Below are 15,606 nucleotides of genomic sequence, written 5' to 3' on the forward strand. Positions count from 1 at the left end.
AAACTCATACGGAAACTAGATTTACTGAATCCACTGAGACTGGGGGAACCCCCATTTCTAATGCCCAGAAATAATATTTAAACCTTGAACCTAAACTGTCCCATGAAGGCCATCGTTATCTAAACAACAGTTAACCCAATTAATGAAGAAATGTTTGCCCCCAGCATAGCACTCTTATGAAGAATTATCTATGTGATTGTAAAATGACAACAGTCAATCTAAAGCACTGATGAGAACTTTAAGGGGCTTGTTGTTGTTGTTAAGTGTCGTCAAGTTGCTTCCAACTCATAGCGACACTGTGTACAACAGAACGAAATACTGCATGGTCCTTCGCCATCCTCATGATGGTTGTTATGCTTGAGCCCATTGTTGCAGCCACTGTGTCAGTCCATCTGGTGGAGCGTCTTCCTCTTTTTCACTGACCCTCTATTTTAGCAAGCATGATGTCCTTCTCCAAGGACTGATCCTTCCTGATAACATGTCCAGAGTATGTGAGATAAGTCTTACTCACCATCCTCGCTTCTAAGGAGCATTCTGGCTGTACTTATAAGACAGATTTGTTCGTTCTGTTGGCAGTCCATGATATGTTCAATATTCTTTGCCAACACCATAATTCAAAGGCATCAATTCTCCTTCAGTTTTCCTTATTCATTGCCCAGCTTTCGCATGCATATGAGTCGATTGAAAATACCGTGGCTTGGGTCAGGCACACCTTAGTTCTTAAAGTGACATCTTTGCTTTTTAACACTTTAAAAGAGGTTTTTTGCAGAACACTTGCCCAGTGCAGTGCATCATTTGATTTCTTGACTGCTGCTTCCATAAGCGTTGATTGTGGTTCCAAGTAAAATGAAATCATTGACAAATTCAGTCTTTTCTCCATTCATCATGATGTTGCTTATTGGTCCAGTTGTAAGGATTTTTGTTTTCTGTATGTTGAGGTGTAACCCATACCGAAGATTGTGATCTTTGATCTTTGTCAGTAAGTGCTTTAAGTCCTCTTCACTTTCAGCAAGCAAGATCGTGTCATCTTCATGACACAGGTTGTTAATGAGTCTTCCTCCAATCCTGAAGCCGCATTCTTCCTCATATAGTCCAGCTTCTTGGATTATTTGCTCAACATACAGATTGAATAAGTATGGTGAAAGGATACAACCCTGACACACACCTTTCCTCACTTTAAACCATGCAGTATCCCCTTTTTCTGTTCAAATGACTGCCTGTTGATCTATGTACAGGTTTCTCATGAGCACAATTAAGTGTTCTGGAATTCCCATTCTTTGCAGTATTATCCATAATTTGCTATGATCCACACAGTTGAATACCTTTGCATAGTCAATAATGCACAGGTACATATCTTTCTGGTATTCTCTACTTTCAGCCAAGGTCCATCTGACATGAGTAGTGATATCCCTCGTTTCACGTCCTCTTCTGAATCTGGCTTGAATTTCTGGCGGTTCCCTGTCGATGTACTGCAGCAGCCACTTTTGAATGATCTTCAGCAAAATTTTACTTGCATATGGTATTAATGATATTGTTCAATAATTTCCACATTCCATTGGATCACCTTTCTTGGGAATAGGCATAAATATGGATCTCTTCCAGTCGGTTGAGCTGTCTTCCAAATTTCTTGGCATAGATGAGTGAGCACTTCCAGCACTGCATCCTTTTGTTGAAACATCTCAATTGGTATTCCATCAATTCCTGGAGCCTTGTTTTTCATCAGTGACCTCAGTGCAGCTTGGACTTCTTCCTTCACTACCATTGGTTCTTGATCATATGCTACCTCCTGAAATGACTGAACGTTGACCAATTCTTTTTGGTATAGTGATGCTGTGTAGTCCTTTCATCCTCTTTTGATGTTTCTGTATCGTTCAGTATTTTGCCTATAAAATCCTTCACTATTGCAACTCGAGGCTTGAATTTTTTCCTCAGTTCTCTCAGCTTGAGAAATGCCAAGCGTGTTCTTCCCTTTTGGTTTTCTAACTCCAGGTCTTTGCACATGTCATTATAATACTTTACTTTGTCTTCTAGAGCCACCCTTTGAAATCTTCTGTTCATCTCTTTTACTTCATCATTTCTTCCTTTTGCTTTAACTACTTGACTTTTAAGAACAAGTTTCAGAGTCTCTTCTGACATCCATTTTGGTCTTTTCTTTCCTGTCTTTTTAATGAGTTCTTGCTTTCTTCATGTATGATGTCGTTGATGTCATTCCACAACTTGGATGGTCTTCGATCATTAGTGTTCAGTGTGTCAAATCTGTTTTTGAGATGGTCTCTAAATTCAGTTGGGATATACTCAAGGTGGCACTTTGGCTCTCATGGACTTGTGTTGTAAACCCTAATTCCTGTAGCTATGGCTGTAATCCCATTTGGGAATAGGGTTTTCCTGTTACGTTAATGAGGCCGTATCAGTATAGGGTGTGTCTTAAACCAATCACTTTTTTAAAAAATAATATTTTATTTATTTTTGGTGGCAATATACATAGCCAAACACATCAATTCACAATTTCTACATGAACAGTTCAAGAACATTGGTTACATACTTCACATTGTGTTACCATTCTCTCTCTACCTAAATTAATGGTGATGAAACAATATGGGTAGAGAGAGAATGGTAACACAATGTGAAGTATGTAACCAGTGTTCTTGAACTGTTCATGTAGAAATTGTGAATTGATGTGTATTTGTATGTATATTGCCACCAAAAATAAATTTTAAAAAATTATTATTATTATTTTAAAGTGATTGGTTTAAGACACACCCTATACTGATATGGCCTCATTAACATAACAAGAAAACCCTATTCCCAAATGGGATTACAGCCATAGCTACAGGGATTAGGGTTTACAACACATATTTTTGGGGGACACGATTCAATCCATAACACTGACTGATAGTTTTTATCTAAGGAATTCCCCTTCCATAATAGGAAAAAGATATTTAGGGAAAATGGATGAAAATCCTAGATAATAGTAGAGCTCAGAGGGTCATTGCCTATATAGGTGCTTACTCTGTTTCAGGAAAGGCTTGGAAAAATTAAGGTTTAAAGAGGGATTTGATGTGGGCAAAACCAGACTTTGAAGTTGGGACAGAACCAGCTGTACCAAAAAAGCGAAGAATCATCGTTTTATTTTGCTTAAAAATGAAAAGTCTTCTTTGGGTTCTCTTGAGTTCCTTGAATTCTCATAGCAGTTCATTTAACAAATTATCATTGGTCATTGGGCAAGATTTACTATCACATATGTATTTTACTCCTTACCGTTTTCTGTTTCTCCTAGGCAGCAATCATTAGTAGAGTTCAGTGTAGGATTGTGGCTTTGGATCTGCGAAGTCATGGTGAGTGACTCAATGACATTACATATTTCAGTATGGTCATAAAATAATCCAGGCTGTTTCCTTTGGGCATTTTGGGAAAATCCTAGCTTCTAGTCTTTATAAAAGTTATATATATTTGCTTTATTTGTTCAGCTAAAAAAAAGTCCTTTAAATCAAATTCTGATGCTAGTAATGTATAAGGAATATGGATTAATCTTTGCTAGGCTACTGTGATTATTTTCCTTTGTGATGGTCTCACAGTCAACTATCAAAATGTGTCTGTAAAGTAGAAATGCTTGCTAAGCCTAACATATGAAACTGTAAAGGCTCCATTTTATTGTCCAAAGGTGAGATCTTTAGAATACTCTTGCTTTTATAATTCTGTCCTAGGGAATTTTATTTTTATTTTCTTTTTAGGTGAAACAAAGGTCAAGAATCCTGAAGACCTGTCTGCAGAAACAATGGCAAAGTAAGCAACCTAATATTGCTTATAATTGTTTTGCTTCTGTTACTGTTATAAATAGTAGTACAGCTTTCATCATTAATTATTGGATAAAAATTAGCACAGAATAAAGTTTTTACTTCTGTCTCTTCTGCTTTTGGTTTCTCCTTACTATTTAATCTTGAAAGAAACTTCCATCTTTTTTTATATGTCCAATATGATAGTCATTATATAAAGCATTTGAAAATTCTTCAAGACACAGTTTAATTTGTACAGTTTAGTTTGTGCTAGCATATGAAATATTTTCTTCTGTTGGTGGAGTTGAATATAATATAGACTTCTGTTGTAGGTCCATGCTTGAAAAAGTATGCAAGAGTCCCTAAGAGTATGTTCTTAAGGTGTTCTGCCCACATCCTTTGTCCAGTTTCATAGGAAGATGGAAACAGGGTATTTTTTAAAAAATTACTCTTAGTTATCTTGTGCTGCTGTAACAGAAATACTGCAAGTGGATGGCTTTAACAAAGAGAAATTTATTCTCCCAGTCTAGGAGGCTAGAAGTCTGAATTCAGGGTGCCAGCTCCAGGGGAAGGCTTTCTGTCTCTGTTGGCTCTGTGGGGAGGGTCCTTGCGCTCAATCTACCCCATTTGAGGAGCTTCTTGGCGCAGGGACCCCAGGTCCAAAGGGCATGCTATTCTCCTGGCTCTTGTTTCTTGGTGGTATGAGGTTCCCCCATCTCTCTGCTCACTTCTCTTTTTTTATATATCAAAAGAGATTGACTTAAGACACAAGCTAATCTTGTAGATTGAATCCTGCCCCATTAACATAACTGCATCTAATCCTGTGTCATTAACATCATAGAGGTAGGAGTTACAACACATAGGAATATCACATCAGATGGCAAAATGGTGGACTGTCACACAATACTGGGAATCACGGCCTAGCCAAGTTGACAGATAAGTTTGGGGAACACAATTCAATCCATAACAATCACTAATTACATGTTCCCATGGGCCTCAAAGTAAAAGATCAATGTAGCATATACAGTGGCTTTTGAACCTGGTTGCTCACCAGAAGAATCACCTGAGTACCTATAAAAATACAGGTGATTTGGCCCTACCCCAGGTGTACTGAATTAGTACTTCTACCAGTGGCATCTGGGCATTTATATTTTGATGAAGCTCTGTAAAGGAATTTGAGGTAGCCAGTCCAATGAATGGTGTTTGGTAATTTGAACAGAGAAAGTTTAATATAAAGGATTATTAACTATAATGGGATTGGAGTAATGAAAGATTGGCTAGTAAGTAAAAAGAACTCTAAAGAATATAGGAATAGCAGATAAAAGGAATAGCCACCACCCCTTGGGCTGAGATAGCATGCTCAAGGGAGACTCCCCCCATCCCGAGTCTGAGATGTAGACCTTGTTGGAGAGGGCACGACTATGGCTCACTAAAGGGCAGAGAAGTCACTATGATGCCATGTTAGCAGAACTTGCTGGAAATCAGCCCTCTGGAACTTGCTAGAAACTTGCCCTCTAGGGTACAGGGGAAGCTATTCTGGGGAAGTGTCTCATCAGAGGCGCTTTGCTACAAAAATATTGGGTGAGGGGAGGGAGTGTGGAGTGCTGGACAAGGCACCTGTGCTGCAGGAGTTGGGTACTGAGGAAGCTGTGTATGCTGCTGGAGCTGGGTGGCTTCTCGCGCTGCAGGACCTAGGTGCTGGAGAAGTCTTCCACACTGCTGGAGGCTGCTAATAAATGAATACACACAAACCAGAAAGCAAAACCCTTTCTTCCAGCACTGTCTCTCCAGCGCTCTCTACTGACATAGCTTAGCTTCATGCTGGTAGGCAAAGAATATATATTTAGGGGACTCAGATCCATCTTTGCAGTGCAGGCAGTGAAGAATGAATTGGAGCTGAGAGACAGTAAGCTGATATCTGGCACAAAAAGTTAAAAAAATGATAAAAATCCACAATAGATGAAGGTGATGACCAAGTACCAGTAGGGCCAGCAAGTTGGATTCTTGCTGAAATAATCCATGTTATAAAATGTTTCAGTGATATCTGAACTCAGTTACTTTATGAAACAAAAATGGGCAAACCTAAGGAGAAATTAATGGTATCTTCAAATAAGTTTGACAGCATGATTTTTGCGTTACATGTTAACTTGAAAACCTTCAGAATCCTGCGTAAGACGCAACTCCACTGAAAGAAAAGCCAAGCTTTGGGCTCCGTTCGTTCTGTTTCTGTTATGTCTGTTCTGTGCTATAGGAAATGAACTAAGTAGTACAATAAATATGACAATCCTCTTCGAAAGTATCTTCTAAAATTGTGATATATCCAGTTACAGACTAGATTTGTAGGTAACCCTGCTACTTCATCTTTATTTTATTTCTCTGGAATTTCAGTACATGTCTCAAGTAAGACACTAATCTTGGTGACTGAATACTTGCCTGACTTTAATAAGAATAAATTTCTCCTGTTGGTAGATGATCAAGTAACTGATTATAACCACCTTTTTCCTGGGTAAATACACCTTTCATTAGCTTAGACATGCTATTAAGTTATGTTGTTTCAGATCCTTTCTGCCTTCATACATGAAGCAGATATCATAGAATACTTTGCAGCACAGTTAAGGAGGATTTTAAGGAGATCCAGACTTAAATAATCTTCCATAGCATTGTTTTGAAGCCCTGGTGGTACAGTGGTTCAGAGATCAGCTGCTAACCAAGAGGTCGGCAGTTCAAATCCACCAGCCACTCCTTGGAAACCTTAGGGGGGCAGTTCTGCTGTGTCCTGTTGGGTCACTATGAGTCAGAATCAACTCGATGGCAATGAGTTTTTAGTTTTAGCATCATTTTATTTTACTCATTATATCTCTTACCAAACAAAAGTTTCTTGGAATTGTTCAAAAATTATTCTGGAAATTATACATTGATATTTAGCACTAGCATTTCTTTTAATTTGCCCCAGCTTGTTTAAAAATCACATCAAACTTGATTTTAGATTAATCAGTTGAACTTATACATTTTTTTCCTGGGGTATCATTTTTATATGCAAATTAACTTTGGAATACGGCCTGTTTTTATTTTTCGGAAACTCTGTGTAATTTTCCTCTGTGTTACTTATTCCAAAGATAGCCTATTACCTAGCTTTTTTTCTGATGTTTTCCAGTAGTCTCTGGGCACAGACATCATAATTCTGACTTTATGGAGTTACCCTGAATCCACAATCCCCTATCCCAAGGGAAAATGGTTTTAGCATGCTTCAATAAGATAGTAGGAATCTGCAGCACTTCTTACACCTTGATAGAAATTTAGTAATGTTTTGATACGCACAATGAGAGTAATTGACTTTGCTAAGTCATAACAGTTGGTAAATGTTTCCTCAGTTTCCTTAGCTGTAAAACAGTAATACAGACCAATCCAGAAAGTGCTGTTAAAGGATTACACTAGATGATACTATGGGAAAGATGTTATAGCACATAATAGACATAGAATAAATACTGGTTTTCTTTTCTTCCTTTCATATCATTTTGCCTTCCAAAGAGAGTTTTGTGTTAGTATGGAAGCAACACTGGTGTGAAGAAACTTGAGCTTTTTGTCTTAACTATATTATCTCTTCAGATGAGTGCCTGAGCTGCTTTACTTTCTGTCTTAGCCTTAAATTTAACTTCAAAGGAATGTTAAACAATTACTTGTTTTTACTTATAAAATTGGGTAGCCTCCTTACCTCCCATTCAGTTTGTCTGCAGATGCTGCAGCTACCTTATCATACCTGAAATTGTTATATGAGATTTTTTTAAGTTACTTCCTTCAGAAGGAATTAATAACATTTATCCTTGCCATTATGAATATTGTGGAGACCATATTTGAAAGGCTACGTCCCTACATCCAAACCTGCTATCTTTGGTTAACACGGTGAGTGCTTGAGGTATACAGTGATGCTCATCATGACAAAATTGTCTTTTGAACGTGACTGACTCAGCCTCTTCTAAAAGAAGGCAAGGGTCTCTAGAAACATACCTTACTGTTCTCATTCCACCTATTGCTATAGCAAAGAAGGCCAGTATTACAAACAAAAACTAAAGTTCATACTTCAGTTCCCATTTTCAAAAGCTTCAGAGTTTGACTTTGTTAAACAGCTTCACTCATAATTGAAGGCTAGAACAGAAAGCCAATAAATATTGGCTCTGAATACCTTTCTAGTATCTCAGAGCATTATAACTTACATTTGTGTTCATCCTTCAAACATCTTTACATGACAAATTATAATTACTAAGTTTGCAATAACACTTTACTCTTTTCAAAATAGTTTCACATTCACCACCTCATTTATTCCTCAAACAATCCGGACTAGTAACTGACAGTCTTATCATTTTATAGGTGTATAAACTCAGTGCCTGAGAGACTAACTAATCCAAGATAACATAACAAAAAATAAACTGGAGCTGGGACTCAGCTTGTAATTCCAAATCTTACGACATTTTAATGCTTAATAAAGCTGTTTTCCTGTTTTATAGATGAGAAAACTGAGGCATAGAACAGTTCAGTGATTTGTCCAGTTTCAAGCTTAGGTTCAAATAAAGGTATATGTTTATGTAATTGAACTAAATGTAGAATAGTGAAAGTGTGGTGTAAAGAAAAATTAGAAAATTTTGGTGTTTTTAGTCTTTAACCTGCTATTTATCAGGAGAGGAAGATGTGTGGCTACCTCTGTAGATACTGCGGGGGCATGTTAGGAGGTTTACATAGGTATGTTAAAGGATGTCCCAGTAGACTTTCACAGTCTCCTAGGACTATCAATTACAGACCAAAGGAAAGGAGTTGGAAAGAAAACCATTTTTACAGTGCTGTCAGAAAGCATTCCCAATTTTGTTTGCTTCTCCTTGCAGAGATGTTGGCAATGTTGTTGAAGCCATGTATGGGGATCTCCCTCCTCCAATTATGCTAATTGGACATAGCATGGGCGGTGCTATTGCAGTCCACACAGCATCGTCCAACCTGGTGCCAAGCCTTCTGGGTCTGTGCATGATTGATGTTGTGGAAGGTAAGCTGTCTTAGTGCTGACCAAATCAGAATCTTTGAAATCCATGGTAGATTATTGTTATCTTGCTTTAATTTTGTCGATTTCATGCATCTTAAAGTATGTCCCTCTGTCTTTTTATAATCAGCATTTTTCCATGCCAGCAGAAACTTTTCATAAACATCTTTTTCAATGGCTGCATAATATTTCAGTTGTATGGATGTCCCGTAATTTTGTGTAACCATTTTCCTATTACTGGGACATTTAGTTGTTTCCATTTTTTTACTATTATGAATATTTTTTTAGAATTTATTTTATTTTTGTTGTTGTTGAGCAATATACACAACAGAACATACACCAATTCAACAATTTCTACATGTACAATTCAGTAACATTAATTAGTCTTCAAGTTGTGCAACCATTCTCACCCTCCTTTTCCGAGTTGTTCCCCCTTCATTAACATAAACTCACTGCCCCCTAAGTTTCCTGTCTAATCTTCTGAGTTGCTGTTGTCAGTTTGATCCCATACAGATAGATCTTAAAAGAGCACAGTGCTCAAGACATACATCCTTTACTGGTTAAGCTAACCTACTGTTTGGTTTTAAGAAGACTTCAGGGAATATTTTTAGGTTTAACAAGGTTTAAATAAATAAGGTTTAAGGATTATCTCTAGGCATTACTTTCAGGGGTTCTTCCAGCCTTCACGACTCCTGAAAGTCTGGATTACATGAGAATTTTAAATTCTATTCTGCATTTTCCCCCTTTTGATCAGGATTTTTTTACAGAATATTTGATCAGAATGTTCAGTAATAGTAGCCAGGCATCATCCAGTTCTTGTGGTCTCATGGCAAAGGAAGCAGTTGCTTTTGAAGGCAATTAGCCCCACATTCCATTTCCCCCACTTCTTCCTGACTCTCCTTCCTCTCTTGGTCCAGGCAAATAGAGACCAATTGTACTCTAGGTGGCCGGTTGCAAGCTTTTTAAGACTGTAGGCACTTGGAGGTAGACGTGCACTAAACATATTAGGCCAATTAACTGGGTTATCCCTGACACCATGACCCTAAGTGTCCAAACCAAGAAACTAAATCCCATGAGGTGTTTGGTTGTACATAAGCAGGCTCAGCAGCTACTCTTTTTGTCATTTTTATAAATACATCTGTCACACAAATTTTACCAATTTAACTTTTTATAGGTGTACACCTTATTGATAGCAGTTACATTAATTGTCTGTGGAACCCTACCCTTAATCAATGTGATTTTTCCATCACTGCAAACCAAAACTCAGTGCTCTGTGATCAATAACCTGCGCTTTTCCCTCCCTCCCGTCACTGGTAGTCACTTATAAATTTTGGTCTCTGTATATTTGCCTGTTCTTGTCTTTTTATATAAATGAGGTCATATAACATTTGTCATTTTGTGATTGACTTATTTCACTCAGCATAACGTCTTCAAGCTCCTTCTGTATTGTAGTATGTATCAAGACTTCGTTTCTCTTACTGGCTGAGTAGTATTCCATTGTATGTATGTACCACAATTTGCTTATCAGTTCATCCGTTGATGGGCATTAGGTCTTTTCTATCTTTTGGCTATGAATAATATTTTTATATGAATTTTATTTATAAGATTTTGTATTATTTGTGTTGTATTTTTTATTATTTTTTAGGATAGGTGGCCAAAAGTGGAAATACTGGGTCAGCAGGCACAGGCATTTTAAATGTATATCTTATTTTGGTTTCTGAAAAGTATGGCCTTTTAGTTTGAATCAGAAGACAAAGGACCAAGCATGTATGACTGGATCTTCTATTTTGTGACATCCAGAAAGAAGTGAATTTTGTGAGGGCCCAGGAAAAAGTACAAGTTGTATATTCACTCTTTAAACTACTCTGCCAACTGGAAGTCATTTGACAATCAGTTAAAGTAAATGAAGCTTCTTTAAGACTCTGTGTAGATAACTAGTGTCTAATTCAGAATACTAGATATGTAGGCAGACTCTGCCAATGTAATCAGAGTCATACAGTTTACTCTTTTGCTGAGATTGTATACAGTAAAACCTCTGTAAGGTCGCAACCTGTTAGAGAAGGAAAATGCAAATATTTTCCACTAATAGAGGGCAATAAAAAAGTGGTAAGCTACATGCTGTCAAAGGTGGAAAACTTGCAAGACCTGGAAAAACAAGGCAGTCCCATCAAGTTCTTGCTTTCACAGGTTTTATTATATATGCAAACATTTTAATAAAAGGTAATTTTTAAGTATTTGTGTAAATAAAGAACAGCAGGAGAAAATCACTGTTTAAAATTTTTGTAAAGGTAGAATCAGCATTCAGAAATAATCTGTGCTCATTCATTATATTAGCTCTTATTTATAGAGTATAGATAAAGGTTACCTGTTGATGACTCTGATAAGTGTATTTCCAATCCCAAAAATGTTCTCTGTAGAACCAAGGATTTATCCTACTATAATTTAAAAAAATGAAAAAGATGGTCCAAAGGTTTTAGATCTGAGAATTTTATTATCATTATCTGTTGTTGCATAGCAAATTACTTCAAAGTTTATCAGCTTAAAACAGTAATAAACATTTGTTATCCCACAATTTCTTTGGGTCAGGAATTTGGGAGTACCTTAGCTGGGCATTTCTGGCTTGGGGTCTTTTCATGAAGTTGCAGTCAAGATGCTGGCACCAAAAAAAAAATGTTGGCAGGTGCTGTAGTCATTTGAAGACTTAAATGAGGTTGTAGGACTGGCTTCCAAGATGATTCATTCATGTGACTGGCCAAGTTAGTACTGGCTTTTGGCAGGAGGCCTCAGTTCCATGTGAACCTCTCCATAGGTTTGCTTGAGCGTCCTCGTGACTTGACAGCTGGCTTCCACCCGAGTGATGATCCAAGAGAGAGCAAGAAAGAAGCTGCCATGTCTTTTATGACACAGCCTCAGAGGTCACATTACTGGTTATACCTGTCTAAAAAACCATTGCCATCGAGTTGATTCCAACTCATAGCGACCCTATAGGACAGAGTAGAACTGCCCCACAGGGTTTCCAAGGAGTGGCTGGTGGATTCGAACTGCCGACCTTTTGGTTAGCAGCCGAGCTCTTAACCACTGTGTCACCACTGCTCTACTGGTTATACAAGTCAGCCTTATTCAGAGTTGGAGGGGATTATAAAAGGCAGTGAATACCAGGTGGCAAAAGTCATTGAAGGCCATCACGTCAGTCTTCCGAGTTATGTTTGGTTTTTAAATGTAAATACTTTTTTTTAGTTTTAAAATTATGGTAAAAATATATATAACAAAACATTCAGTAGGAGAAATTTGCCATTTCAACCTTTTTTACATGTACAATTCAGTGACATTAATTGCATTAACCATGTTGTGTAACCATCACCACTATCAGTTTCTAGATTTTTTCATCACCCTTAACAGAGACTCAGTGCCTCTTAAGCAATAACTCCCTCCCCCCTACCTGCTGTCTTCTGGGTTTTCTTAAACTGCATCTTTTTTTTCTCCAAGCATCCCTGAATTCTACTGTCACTGAGGACAGATATATAGATGACTCAGGAAATGTAAACACTCAGAATACATTAAAATTTTTGTTTAACATCTAGGTACAGCCATGGATGCTCTTAACAGCATGCAGAATTTCTTACGTGGTCGTCCTAAAACCTTCAAGTCTCTGGAGAATGCCATTGAATGGAGGTAACCCACAAATCTGTGTTTTCTTTATTTTAAATGTTAGATGGTAGCTTTCCTTTTTCATCAATTCAACTACCATGTTCAAAGGAATAGAAATTCAGTTTCTAAGCCTTAGCTTTATTGTAATCACATGAGAGGAAACATTTGTGTAAAGAGCAGAATTTTTTTGAATAATTTGAATATTTCAAACTTGGCTAAGTTGTCTAACTCTAAAGCCCATCCCTTTTTCAATACACTGTAGTTCCTCCTAGAATCTTAGTGATTGTGGATCGGCTCTCTTGCTGTTTCCCCCTCTAAGGTGAGAGCTTGGACTAGGTGGTCTCTAAGGCTCTAAGGCCTCTTCCACCTCTGATGCCATGGTTTTAGATTCATTTTCTGTATTCCAGATAAAATGATGGAGGAGCAGAGAGGATGGGTATAGATTCCTTTCTCCAGTTTTTATCTTGAGTAAATAATTTATCTCAGTACTGAGCTTTCATAAAAATCACTGACAGAATTGGCTCTGGCTTCCCCTTAAGTAAAGGCTAGTCAGTCATTACTTTATTCATTAATCAATCATTTGAATAAACTTTTATTAAACACTTACTTTGTACTAAAGGGTGAAGATTCAGAGGTAGTAAAACTATCCTTCCTTGCAAGGAGATCAGTCTTGGAATAAAATACCTTCACTATCCTGTCTTCAAAAATCCATCTCTAGTCCCATCTCTAATACCCATTCTCTAACTCCCCCAAACCCTCAGTAAAATTCAGAAGACCTTTAAATCTGTATTATACTGCACTGTTCACCCCTTAAGTCTTCCAGTCCTCCCTTGAGGGATATGCTTATATTGTTTATTTTCATTAATGTTTGTCTTAATGCCCTTCCTGCATCTTAAGGGCAGGAGCTGTTCTCTCTTTTGTACTTTTGCACCAGGGCTTTGAACCCCACTAAGAGTTTGCATTTCTAACAAGTTCACTGCTGAGAATTTACATTTCTAACAAGTTCCCAGAAAGTTATACTTAAGAATCACCTGGGGATCTTGTGAAAATGTAGATTGAGTATATCTAAGGGTAGAAATGCAAACTCTCAGCAGGGGTTAGAAACTAACCTGTTGAAAGCCATTTTGCACAGCATATAGAATACTGCTGGCTGCCCTAGCAGGCAGAATGTTATCTGTTGGCTAAATCAGATATATCAAGTAGAAATTTAGAACCTGGCAAATACATCCTAGGGAGTTTTCCTAGGACAGAGCATCTCTCATGCCAGAATATGGCTTGCCAGAATAATGTTTGTGTTTGGTGATGTTTCTTCTACCACCCCTTGTTTATGACCATGACAGGATTCGTGTTCTGTCAGAGGCACCAAGCTCTCTCTATGATGGGTAGCTGCAGCATTAAGAATGCAGCTGTTGTCAGCTTGGCATGTACTTCAGGCACCCTGCCTGTGTCCCCAGTAAAACCAGTGAGGAAATTCTTCCAAATCATTATTTTTTAATTTATTCAGTAAACATTTTTTTTTTTTTTTTAGTATGTAAAATGTGTCAGTACCTGATCTAAGAAGTAGGGATGAATCAGGCCCAATTCTAGTTATCAAAAAACTAGGGATACAAATGTTTACAAACATTTAAACATAAATACAATGAAGGAAGAGCAGGGGATACAGAAAAGAGGCAGGCATCTTATCCGCCCCTGGGGATCATGGTATACATTCTCTTAAAGGAGAAAAAGTTTTGATTCCATTGCCAGATGCAAGAGATGGTAAGGGTTTTATTAAGATGTCCTATGTTCTGTGATCTTTAGAGCCCACTTTCTGAGCCCGAGAATCTGAAAGAATGCTATGAGGTATGGTTGGTAATTTTGTTTTGTACTGTCTGGATATCTGAACTGAGTTTATGACTCATGGCCATTTCTGCTATTCCAGATTTAAAAAACAAAAAAAAGTGTTGAAATACAGTAAAGGTTTAAAAGGTTTTAAAGCAAAGTGGATTCCTGCTTTGCTCCCTTGATCTTCCAAATGGGAGGCTGTAGGATATAGTCATTAAGACCCTGAGCTCTGGAGCCAGACAGATAAGGATTTGAATCTTGGTTCTGCCACTCTGGCTGCTCTGAGGAAAGTAGAGCAAGGGAAAGAGAGGGGGAATGGGGTGATAATAGAAGTGGGAAATTAGACTATTGTAGCAGTATAGGAGAGTAATGATGGTGAGCATAGACTAGGATGGCAACAGAGGAAGTGATAAGGTCAGATATGGAATTTTTTTTGTTTATTGTTGTAGTTTAAGTGAAAGTTTACATTTCAAGTTAGCCTCCCATACAAAAGTTTATACATACATTGTTATGTGACCCTAATTGCTTTCCCTATCCTGTGACAGCACACTCCTCCTTTCCACCCCTGATTTTCCATGTCCATTCAACCAGCTCCTAACCCTCTCTACCTTCTCATCTCACCTCCTGACAGAAGCTGCCCATTTAGTCTCAAGTATCTACCTGAGATAAGAAGCACATTCTTCACAAGTATCATTTTATGTCCCATAGTCCAGTCCAATCTTTGTCTGAAGAGTTGGCCTCGGGAATTGTTTTAGTTCTGGGTTGACGAAGAGTCCGGGGGCCATGCTTTCTGGGGCTCCTCCAGTCTCAGTCAGACCATTAAGTCCAGCCTTTTTACTAGAATTTGAGTTCTGTACCCCACCTTTCTCCTGCTACATGAGGGACTCTCTGTTGTGTTCCCTGTTAGGGCGGTCTTTGGTGGTAGCCGGGCACCATCTAGTTCTTCTGGTCTCAGGATGATGAAGTCTCTGGTCTGTGTGGCCCCCTCTGTTTCTTGGGCCGAGACTTTCCCTGTGTCTTTGGTGTTCTTCATTCTCCTATACTCCAGGTGGTTGAGACCAATTGATGCATCTTACATGGCCGCTTGCTAGCTTTTAAGGCCCCAGACGCCATTCACCAAAGTAGGATGCAGAACATTTTCTTAATAAACTTTGTTATGCCAATTGACCTAGATGTCCCCTGAAAGCATGGTCCCTAGACCCCCACCCCTGCTACTCTGTCCCTCGAATTGTTTGGTTGCACTCAGGAAACTTCTTAGCTTTGGTTTAGTCCAGTTGTGCTGACTTCCCCTGTAGTGTGTGCTGTCCTTCCCTTCACCTAAGATAATTCTTGTCTACT

The 15,606-nt window shown here is 38.1% G+C and overlaps 1 protein-coding gene across 1 annotated transcript in view; it reads left to right on the top strand.

Moving 5' to 3' along the window:
• Positions 1-15,606, top strand: part of PPME1 (protein phosphatase methylesterase 1) — a 59,264-nt gene that overhangs the window by 31,676 nt on the left and 11,982 nt on the right. Inside the window, exons 4-7 of the mRNA XM_004381962.1 lie at positions 3,278-3,335; positions 3,732-3,783; positions 8,648-8,802; positions 12,378-12,468. Coding sequence (XP_004382019.1) covers positions 3,278-3,335; positions 3,732-3,783; positions 8,648-8,802; positions 12,378-12,468 — 356 coding nt within the window. The remainder of the gene's footprint in view (positions 1-3,277; positions 3,336-3,731; positions 3,784-8,647; positions 8,803-12,377; positions 12,469-15,606) is intronic.

This window comes from Trichechus manatus, unplaced genomic scaffold, assembly GCF_000243295.1.
Source record: "Trichechus manatus latirostris isolate Lorelei unplaced genomic scaffold, TriManLat1.0 scaffold00088, whole genome shotgun sequence".
NCBI classification, from domain to species: domain Eukaryota; kingdom Metazoa; phylum Chordata; class Mammalia; order Sirenia; family Trichechidae; genus Trichechus; species Trichechus manatus.